Source organism: Liolophura sinensis, chromosome 11 (assembly GCF_032854445.1).
Source record: "Liolophura sinensis isolate JHLJ2023 chromosome 11, CUHK_Ljap_v2, whole genome shotgun sequence".
Taxonomy (NCBI): Eukaryota; Metazoa; Mollusca; class Polyplacophora; order Chitonida; family Chitonidae; genus Liolophura; species Liolophura sinensis.
The window spans coordinates 11,242,351-11,253,881 of NC_088305.1; the positions used below are offsets into that span (position 1 = coordinate 11,242,351).

At 39.0% G+C, this 11,531-nt stretch overlaps 1 protein-coding gene across 1 annotated transcript; it reads left to right on the plus strand.

Moving 5' to 3' along the window:
- Positions 1–4,293: 4,293 nt before the first annotated feature.
- On the plus strand, positions 4,294–10,291 carry LOC135478078 (cytochrome P450 20A1-like). The gene is given in 8 exon segments (XM_064758349.1): positions 4,294–4,602; positions 5,368–5,535; positions 5,989–6,070; positions 6,874–7,047; positions 7,923–8,043; positions 8,392–8,503; positions 9,051–9,115; positions 10,039–10,291. Coding segments are annotated over 8 exon segments (1,113 nt in total). The 5' UTR covers positions 4,294–4,464.
- The last annotated feature ends 1,240 nt before the right edge of the window (positions 10,292–11,531 follow it).

Below are 11,531 nucleotides of genomic sequence, written 5' to 3' on the forward strand. Positions count from 1 at the left end.
AAATGTGACTTACGTATTATATGCAGTTGATTTTATTGTAGGATTCCGACGCTGTGTAATGCTTAATAACTTCAAGTCAGTAACTGGCGGTGTGTTGACCACACTACAGTACAGAACGTGCTGACTTAAAATCTCATCTATTTTTATCCTTTTGTCAACTGTCTTGTAGATGTTCATGCCAGCCACTAAGAAAGCTGGGTACAAGGCTCTTTGCTATGATTGTGAAAATTATCCCCTCACTGTACATGGAGTCCATCTGGATGAACTCAGCGTGACACATTAAAATTTTGACTGACTTGAGTCCATCCTTATGTCCTAAAAAACATTGCACAGAATTCAAACTCCCACTTCCATTATGCTGGTATGTGGGAAGGTCTGCCATAGACCTGCGGAGTTTTAGTCTCTGCCCGGTTTCCTCCCACCACAGGGCTGGTCCCCGTCGTATAAGTGAAGTATTCTTGAGTACGGAATAAAATACCAATCAAATAAGTAAATCAATCCTTGCCGCTCACGAATCTTGAATACTTTGATGTTAATTCACTACCTTAGCGTATGAAATTATTAACTCACTATCTTGTGGTTTTACATTAATCAGGAAACAGTGTGTTAGCCAGAATTTGGCAACCTCGCTCAATGTACCCCCCCTTCCCCTTCCAGTACATCTTGGTTCAATATATAGGTGGATAATGGATAGTAGGTGAATGCACACATTACCTTTTCAAACGCTGAGTTACATTTACAGATAAACATTTCTTAAATATGTGTATGAATATCAAGACATAAGCTATAAGTCTCCTGACCCAATTAGTTTTCCGTCCTATGTATAATTAACCCGACTCAGCACATCAGCAGTCTCACAAGTTCAGGCAGGTTTAGACGAAATATTAAATGTTGAGATTGCTGCAAGCTAACGCTGCTAAAAGACCACACTTTACAGTAGCAGCTAGCAGCGCCATTGAGCCGCCAGGCCCTACTATGCATGTTGTATATTCAACAAATACTGTAAACCCACACCGTTTAAGGGAGTCTCACACGAATCAAGTTTCAGCTAGTAAGTACTACCTGCGGTCACAGATGTTTTGGCCCTACCCAAAACTTTTCGTCCGCTGGAGATTGGAGACAACTGGCAGCTATGGACTTAAACCAACTGTGAGCATTCTCACACCAAATGAATATATACATCACAATATACTCACAAATGACTTGCTCTGGCTCACTAGCCGAAACTTGCTTCGTGTGAGACCCTCTTTATTTGCATTATGTTTTGCGAGAGCCCCCAACCTGTCACGTCCAAACCTGTGTAAACTTGTGAGGCTAATTTAGCTTATTAATGTTCAAATGGGGACAACAGTAAAGCAACGTGATTTACAATGATAGTTACCAAAAAATTGAGTTATGTTTTAAGGAGGTGCCATCAAAAATTCCAGATGGTTATGTAAAAACCAGGCGGGGGCTGTATCCTATGCACTTTATATTCCGTAGGCTCACAAATTATTATCATTCATTTGTGCTTTATCTTCCAGACATCAAGAAAAACTACCACAGTACCTGGATTAGAGGCCTCTAATCAAGAGTGAGTATGTGAGACTGAATGTCCTGATGACATACTTTACCGGTGCAACAAGCTTTTGCCCTGTGCCACCAGATTGAAATCAAGTACAGGGCGAAACAGTACCGTTTTGAAATCAATTGATATTTCAATCCCCACAGAGTGATGAAATTGACAAACCATGAGATGATTCAGTATGATTTAATGCTGTGAAATATATTAAATTCCATTTATAGACATTATGAAATAACATAATAGTGGATAAATTCAGGAAACAATGGTTTACATGGATAAAAACATGAATATTTCATGATATGCTGGCTGCCATAGGTGAAATATTTTTGAGTACGACGTATCACTCCAATTGAATAAATAAATTGAAAATAAAAATAAAAAGGAGTGAATGTCCAAACATTTTGACCCCTGTAGCACAATATGGTGAAGACTGTGTACTTACATGACCTCAGTTTGTTTAATCTAAGTTCTGAAGTGAAGGAATATATAAAGAAACTTTTTGGAATGATGTCAGTATTTTTTTGCAAATGTATCAGAAATGTGAATGTTAGGATTAAACTGCTATCAATAGTAAGGAAAGAAGCCATTTTGCAGAATTATGAAGGATGAAAAAATTAGGTTTTGGTTTTATTGCTTGCTTGGGTGAAACACTGTTTGAATTGACATGACACCCCAGTTAGTCCTGTTATACTGACACCAGGCCAACTAGTCCTGTTTCCTTTCTCTAACCACTCAGTGCTGAGCGCCAAGCAAGGCAGCAACAAGTACCATATGTAGTCTTTTTCATATAACCCGACCCAGGTTTCATCCTGGGTGTCCTGACTATGAGGCAGACGCTCTAACCATTTGGTTCTGTTATGCCATGAGGCCTCTGCAGCTGAGGGGATTAGCACAGCCCAATGGCCCAGGAGCCTCCCACCAATGCAATTGCTGCGAGTTCAAGTCCAGCTCATGCTGGCTTCGTCTACGGCCGTGACTGGGAAGGTCTGGCAGTAACTTGCTGATGGTCGTGGGTTTCCCTCGGACTCTCCCCTTTTTCCTCCCGCCATAATACTGGCTGCCATAGTATAAGTGAAATATTCTTGAGTACAGCATAAAACACCAATCAAATGAATAAATCTATTCTGACATGTTTTAGAACGGGAAATGTTCCGCATATCGAGCGAGCGGGCAGTTTGCAGGAGTTCCTTGTTGACCTCCACGGTCAGTATGGCTCCATCGCTTCCTTCTGGATAGGACAGAAGCTGGTGGTCAGTGTAGCCAGCCCCAAACTCTTCAAGGAACAGCAGGCCGTCTTCGACAGACCAGGTGAGACATAAATGTAAAACACCATAACATAGAGAGTAAAACCAGAGCAGTAACGACAATGCCACAGGCGAAATACAACCGGGGACCCCTTTCACAAAACATGGAAAATCAGATTTCTTGGAACCTTTTTTCGTAAAGGGGAGGAAACTCTGCAAAAATTTGGTGAAAGTGGGCGCTGTTTTCAATATCCAACAGAGTTTTATTCTAAACTGTTTGTCTAAATGCTTAAATAGTAGCAAATTGGACGGATCCTGACATGGTGGATTAAGAAGAGTTCGCTAAATGAAGTATGCAGCGATGTTAACTGCAATGTATTAGATGTCACTTGTTTAGAATCATTCAAGCTTCAATATTGTCATCACATTTCATATACAAACACATCAAAACAACAGATCTACTGCAGCGCATTTCCTGGTTTTCAAGTTTTCCCTAACTGACAATTCCTCTACAAAATGACGTTGCCACTTTACAGTATGGTAGGGCTACTTGCCTATCTTTTAACTTGGCACTATTTGGGGATAGTCATAATTAGCAGCAAACTGTCATCATTTTTAGCTCACCTTGCAAAATAAGGAGAGGTATAGTGAGAGGGGGATCAGGCCGTCAGTGGTGGCGGTGTCCAGTTTGGTTAAAGTTGTTGGCCAATCATAGGGTTGCAGTGGCCACCCATAGTACACAATCATCGGTAGCGATTTGCACTTGAAAAACCAGGGAAATCTTTCACCTCATAGCTAAAAATTTTGCTTAGCTATTCGCAGGGTTGCAGATGCTTTCCATAGTACATGGATTTCCAAAAGTACTTCAAGATTTGCATATCAAAGACCTCTGTGCTTAAATTGTGCACTAACTCCCCAAAGCGTTTTTTACCATCACAATGTGAACAAAGTACGAGGCTAAACGAAACACAGATAGATCGATGGAAATTGGGTGAAAGCGTTTTTGTGGCTTCTCCATTTATTTCTGTACAAGTTCATGTCGAAACAAGTAGATGAGGAGTGTAAGAAAGGACAAGAACAAGACAGGCCATCAAGGTGAATCGAAGAGATTCTCATTAAGATGGTGTTTCACAATGATTTACAACCCCATAACATATGCAATCACTGCTGCAATCCTTACACATGTGATAAACAGTCATAGCTGTGACAGTGTAATAATTTTGGCTTTTCTTGCTGATTTAATGTTCAGATTTTATCACTATATAATTAGAGAATAATGTGTATGGCAGTGTCAATCATTCTATGTTTGTTGGTTTGGAGGTCAATATTTGCCTACTTTACACGTACATGCACCCTAAGGATTCCTCCGTCGTCATATGACTGAAAAATTGTTGAGTACGACGTTAAACCCCAAGCACTCACTCACTCTAATTAGTTTTCTGTAGTTTGAAAAGTTACATATATGTATATTCACATCGAATAGCAGTAGGTTTTATTTACATAATCAACATTTTAAATATAAAAAATATTGTTAGTCTAAAATCTATTTTGTCTTTGGCAATTTCCGTAAAATCAGTGTACAAAATTACGAGATGTTACTGCTTTTCATGTAATGGAGCTAATAAGACTGTTAGTTATTGTTTTTCAGTGGAGCTAATGAGATTGTTTCGGCCCCTGTTTGGATCAAGTAGTATCCCCTTCACAAACAAGGCAGATGGCCAAACACGACGGACCAAGTACGACAAAGTCTTTACAAGAAGCGCCTTCAAGAACAGCTATGCCATTTTCCACAAGGTATTGGGCATTTTTTTATGTCTACTGGCAATGTTTTAACGTAAAAAGTTTATCTTTCAGTTTTTTGGGGTTTTTTTTTTGTGGTCTGCGAGATGCGACCTCAATCCTGTCCTGTTTACAGTCCCATATGTAGCGCATGTCAGACACGGAAATGTTCTTGTCAGTAACTTGTCAAAGGTCGATGGTTTAAACCTGGTCTTCCAGGTTGCTTCACATGTAAAACTGACTACCTATGTGTGTATGAAGTAAATTCTTGAACAATTAAGTGAATAAGGAAATATGTGTTGAGGAGATAAGACATTGATTCTAGGATGTCTGTAAAGCTATTCATACGCAGTATTAAAATCTTTTGCTATTTGTGTGTGTGTTTTCTTTCCTTTTTTTTTTTTTAAACATTTTATTAGTATTTGTTACGGGTACTTTCTAAAATTTGAATTTATTTTTTCCTGGGCAGTATGTGAAAAAATTTGTCCTTTAAAACAAAGACAAAATTTGTGCTAGACCTGCTGGTGGTTTTATTTATTGAAAAAAAAAAAAAATCATTAATTTATGACTGTTTAATGTCCATTCAGTTTTTATATGCTTATATATGTTCCACGATTTTGAGTAATTTTTCTTTTGGTTTTGAGGGTTAAAACGTGATCAGGTCTGAATATATGTTGGGATGTTTGTCATTATCCCCCATAACTGCCGAATTGGGAGGGTGTATTTGCTTTAGTAAACGCTTCAAGGAGCATCTAGGTATTATGTTTGCATTATGTTTAGGTTTCCGCAGACTTGTCCACCAAATGGTCGACAATGTCAGATGAGCAGCACATCCCGCTGACTCGGCACATGTTGGCACTCTCCTTCAAGATCCTCATGTGGACGCTGGTCGGAGACTACTTCAAAGACGACAAGAAACTTCTGGAATTCAGGAAGAATTTTGATGTGGTATGTAACATATCAAACAGTTTGAAACTTTTGATTTTGCTTTCAATTCTGCATTATTCCCAGCTTTACTCTCATCCATGTTGATTTTGTTTGACTTTTGAGTTATCCCCCCTTATTCTGCTTCATTTTGATCTGGTTTGACTTCTGAGTTATCCCCCCTTATACCCTCTCTGTAGATCAACGCACTTAACAGACACGTCTCTTCCTGTTGCTTTTGTGTATATTAACATTGTGGTGTACATGTTTATTTTCCAGTAAAGGTGAAATATGAATGTACATTTCAAAGTAAACTAAAATATGATTGGTTACCAGAAATTGTGAGAGATATTTAAATTGGACTGAACAGAGTTCCCACTTATTCTCCATTTGTAAAACAGAGCACTTTTCCCTCAATCACCGTGTGTAGACCCAAATGCTTTATGTGAACTTGTTCTCTGTTAATTTCTGTTTCAGTGCTGGTCCATCACAGAGGAGTCTTTGCTTGCTGAGAGCTTCCCAGAAGAGGGCAGTCAACAGTTCAAGAGGTTCAGTCAAGGTAAAATTAGCAAATAACCCCGTCGTATTTTCTGATTTTCTGTCATTTGTTGGTAATTTTGCTTTGAATTCCGAGTTGCTATTACGCTCACAATTAGAGTGACAATACTTCACCCTGCATCAGTTCATTCTAGCGACGGATAAACATAGGCACATTTTCCGTTAAAACAGCTCGGTTACCCAGTTGTCAGAGAAGCAATGAAAGGGTCAAAATGCCGTGGAGACAAGGAAAAACGATAGATGAAATATTATTGGATGGTGTATGTCTTGTGATCCAATGCAACAACATTCTTGACTCCACATGTGAGCTGGATAATCGAACTGTGAAGGAGATTAAAATGAAATTCGAACAGTAGTAAACTGAAAGCTTTTCAGATAGCAGATCTGGCCAATACGGCGTGAGAGAAGATAGGCTTGAGTGTTTACCCACTGGCAGGGGAAAGTCACTCTGCTCCATTGCTCTCACTGACATGGAAATGACCTATTTTATGGTGGTTTCCCCCGGTTTCCTCCCACCATAATGCTGGCCACTGTCGTATAAGTGAAATGTTCTTGAGTACGGCTTAAACCACCAATCAAATAAATAAAAAATATTTTATGAAGATTAACACAACTCGCCAAACTTTGACCTGTAGACGGAAACAAGGTGAGAGCGAGTTTTCAATCGTCATACACAGCCAGGTCTGCTTTCAGAATTCTTCCACTCACAAACACAGAAGTGATAAAATATTTTGCATCATGTGAAACAAAATTATTTTATTATAAATGTAAATAAATCAGACTGTAATTATTGAAACTTTTCAGCAAAATCTGCCCTCCATGACACTCTCAAGGATGTCCTTCAGAAACAGAGGTCACGTCCCCGTGGCAACGACCTGATGTTTGTTGACATGGTAACGCTGGCGGGGATCTCAGAGGACACACAAGTAGAAGATCTGCTGACATTTATAGTTTGGGGAGTTCACAAGATGGCCTTCAGTATGTATAATATCTGGTGGTACGAATATACCTATGTTTTCAGTGAAAGTGAAGGATGTTAGTTTCAGTTTGTCATTCTCTCTTGGCCAGTCTTTAACACTAGTATCTGTGCAACAACTAGAAACTTAAAATCTCAAGAGAAGTAAATGTCACTTGCACAGAGGGATTGTAACTACAGTCATTTGTAAACCTTACAATTGAGTTTACAATCAGTTGTTAATGCTGTCCATAGGTGTAAAACCCAAATAATGATAAAACTGTTCATACTGAAACACCTAAGTGTAAAACCCTAATAATGATAATGCTGTTTATACTGAAGCCCTAAGTGTAAAACCCAAATAATGACAATGCTGTTTATACTGAAACCCATAAGTGTAAAACCCAAATAATGATAAAACTTTTCATACTGAAACACCTAAGTGTAAAACCCTAATAATGATAATGCTGTTTATACTGAAGCCCTAAGTGTAAAACCCAAATAATGACAATGCTGTTTATACTGAAACCCATAAGTGTAAAACCCAAATAATGATAAAACTGTTCATACTGAAACACCTAAGTGTAAAACCCTAATAATTATGATGCTGTTTATACTGAAGCCCTAAGTGTAAAACCCAAATAATGATAAAACTGTTTATACTGAAACCCATAAGTGTAAAACCCAAATAATGATAAAACTGTTTATACTGAAACACCTAAGTGTAAAACCCTAATAATGATAATGCTGTTTATACTGAAGCCCAAAGTGTAAAACCCAAATAATGATAACACTTTTTATACTGAAAACCACCAAGTGTAAGACCAACATAATGATAAAAATTTTCTGACATCAACCAAATTTGCTCTCTGGCACAAAATTCTGTTTTGCTCTCTAGTGCTCAGTTGGGCGCTCTACTTCCTGGCCACGCACCCAGACGTTCAGCAGAAGCTTGTGAAGGAAATATCGACAGCTTTGGGAGAGTCAGAAGTGAATGAAAACAATGTAGACAAGCTCAGGTGAGAAACGCTAGAGCGTGTAAGTTGAGTGGACACATCGGGGCAGGCATTGGCACAAAGGTTAAATTTGGTTTGCTTTTTCAATCAGGTTTCGAAGTAGTAGGCCATCAAGCAAATCAGTCACAATTTAGGCCACACCAATTGTATTTGTTGTTTTACAGGTAGAATAAATTTTTTTTCAGCATTTGAAGAGAGTATAGAAATAACATTTGAAAATCATTTGTGGATTGTAGACTCAACAATTTTTGGGCCAATCAGCTGTAGGGAGAGTGAGACTTTAGCCAAATGATCAGTTGCTCCTTTAATCTGGTTACGAGTTTCTTTTGGATATTTTGTTTGATGTTTTAGATACCTGCGGCAGGTGTTGGATGAGACGCTCAGGTGCTCTGCACTTTCCCCTTGGTCAGCCAGGGTGCAGGATTTTGATACAGAGCTGGAAGGGCATAAGATTCCTAAAAATGTAAGTACACCTCAGTGTCATTATTATGCTATAATCGGAAAATGCCTGGTTTTATCTCCAGCTTAGGGCTGGATGGGTGATCTCCCATGTTCTAGGGAAAGCAGTTAACACTTGGGCGTGGTATGAGTTTGCGGGGCTGGGGAAAGAAAGGTCGTTGCGCGTGAAGAGCAGTTGCACGAGAAAGGCGAGGTCTGAGGGGTAATGTAGGCTGCTGGATGCGAGGAGTGTGGGGAATTGGGGGAATTTTCAAGACATTCAGTCCAGACCCACTCACTTTTGCCAGTAGGGGTTCTAGCCATGATGCACAGGAGTGTGTAACGGCGAGCCTGTCCCTGGTTACTGTTCATTGTATGTAATCACCATTTGCTACTGCTGCATCGGCCGGGAATTAGAACAGCCACTCTTGTTTACACTTCTAAGCAAACCTGAAAAGAACTGTCAGAATCATGTAAAAAATGAGTAACTTTTTCACGGACATAATTTAGGCCATTTACTATGTTTCAGTAAATTTTAAGCCAACACTTGATTTTCCTTCTCTCTTCCCAAGACCCCAGTGATCCATGCCCTAGGGGTGGTGCTCCAGGGAGACACATGGTGGGCAGAGCCTAACAAGTAAGTAGTGTCCCTGCCTGGGTCAAGTACGCTTTTATTAGCTGTAAATGGCAAAGCTGATTTTTTAATGGTCGTTGGGTTTCTGCCTTCAAGATTTCACATCTGGAATGTAAATTAAGCCAACATGGTGGTACCTGGCCATTCAGTGAGCAAGGTTTGGTTATGTGGGTGTTGACTGAGCTAATTCCAGCTCTTTTCAGCATGCTGAGTGTTGTTTTCTTTACAGAGAGTGACCTACTTCACTGTGAAAGGCGAAAATGTAAACTTGTGTATTGCCTTTTAAAGACACCAACTCTTGCTAGTGTGATTTTGACATGGTATTATTTCAGTGAATTGCACAGTATTGTTTTTTTTTTCCCTCAATTTCATTGTTGTTTTATGTTTATCTGTTTATTTATTTGATTGGTGTTTTATGCCGTACTTAAGAATATTTCACTTATACAATGGTGATCAGCATTATGGTGGGAGTAAACCGGGCGGAGCGTGGAGGAAACCCATGACCATCCGCAGGTTGCTGGAATACGTTCCAACTTGTTGTTAGAGAAGAAGCTTGAACTCAAAGCGACCGCATTGGTGTGAGCCTCCTGAGCTATTACGCTGCGCTAGCACGCTAACCAACTGAGCCACGGAGGCTTCTTGTTGTTTTATGTTGTACATGTATTAATTATGCGGGTTAATTTTACGGGTGGAGAAAACTGACCTTGGATTTAACAATTGTTATTGAACAAGCTTCACACGTGGTTTTTCAGATTAACATGTAGCCTTGGCAAGAACAATGGAGGCTGAAGGTACATGTATTTTCTCAAACCTTTTCAAGCTGTAGCTAATAATTTTTGCCAAAGTCGACTGTGAAAAGCTCAAAGTAATGTTGCCATGTACAGTGGCAGTAAGACTTTGTTTTTTTTAACTTATTGTATCTATAGGTTTGACCCAGACCGCTTCAGTTCTGAGAACACTAAGTCCCGTACTCTGTTGGCATTTTCCCCATTCGGGTTTGCCGGAAAGCGTACGTGCCCCGGTGCTCAGTTGGCGTACTTGGAGGCAACGTCTGTACTGGTGACCTTGCTGCGTCAACACAAGGTCAAGATGGTGGAGGGGCTAGTCATCAATCCTGTGTACTGAATCGTCACTCACCCAGGGGACGAAATCTGGATCACGGTAGAGAAACGAAAGTGACTGTAAAGTATCCCTGTCATACTCAGCATGACACGTCTTTACTTACATTCTATGATGGATGAGTAAAATGGGGTTCAAGGTCAAAAAGGAAGGTTCAAGGTCAATTAAGGTTAGCATTGAAGAATTACCAATGAAAGCCTAGTTACAAACACATCAGTCAACATCAAAAATGTTGAATGAAGATGGTGGTAAAATTGTTACAAGAAATTGTTAACCAGGTCAGATGTCAAAAGATGTGACATTGGTGAAGGAATAAAGGTAAAGGGTTGCTATCTCTGCTCGGCAAGTTGCTATTTTTCACTGTCCCAGCACTCAAGGACCATAGAACCGAAATATAAATCCTTTACAGACTAAAGCGTTTTTGAAGTCTAGACTTCTGGAACATCAGCAGAATGGTTTTGTTATCTGAGGATTTTTTATGTTTTTTTTGAGAGACTATGTTATGGCTGTATGTTTTAATTTTTAATATTCACTGATGGCTTTTGAACATACAGTTGTATAGATAGATGTTTTTAGTTTAATTAAAGTGGAGTTATGTTCTCTTTCGAAAGAAGAAAACAGTTGTTCTAAATGATCAAGGATGTTGATGGTTTATTAGCTCTGGGTGTTGGGGTGAAAGTGACAATCTTACAAAGTGTAGCAAATTCTTTTTTGTCTGTTATAAGATCTCATCTCTGTGACTGTATAAATACACATAGTCTGTCTTTATCTGGCTGTTCTATTGCAGGATCGTGAATAATTTTCGTTTGCTTTCACAGATGCAAAATGGTGCTTTTTTATGCTTGTTTTTATATTTAATGATAAAGAAATCTGTTAAATTTCACATGTACATTTAGATTACACAGATAGAGTGAATTTAAGTTTTGTTCAAAGTAAAAGATCATGTTTTGTTTTTTGTCTACACAGAATGGATACATGCAATATGACACAAAATTTGTTTCAAAGTAACACTAGGATACAGTTCATGTTTTACAAAATCTTGCTTCTCTATGTGGACTTCATGATGATAGGAATGATATTTAAGGTGCACTCAAATCAGGGAAAACCTGAAATATCAGGGGAATACCTGGAGTATCAGCTAAATCCTGGAATATCAGAGAATACCTGGAATATCAGCTAAATCCTGGAATATCAGAGAATACCTGAAACATCAGCCAAATCCTGGAATATCCGCTAAATCCTGGAATATCAGAGAATACCTGGAATATCTGCCAAATCCTGGAATATCAGAAAATACCTG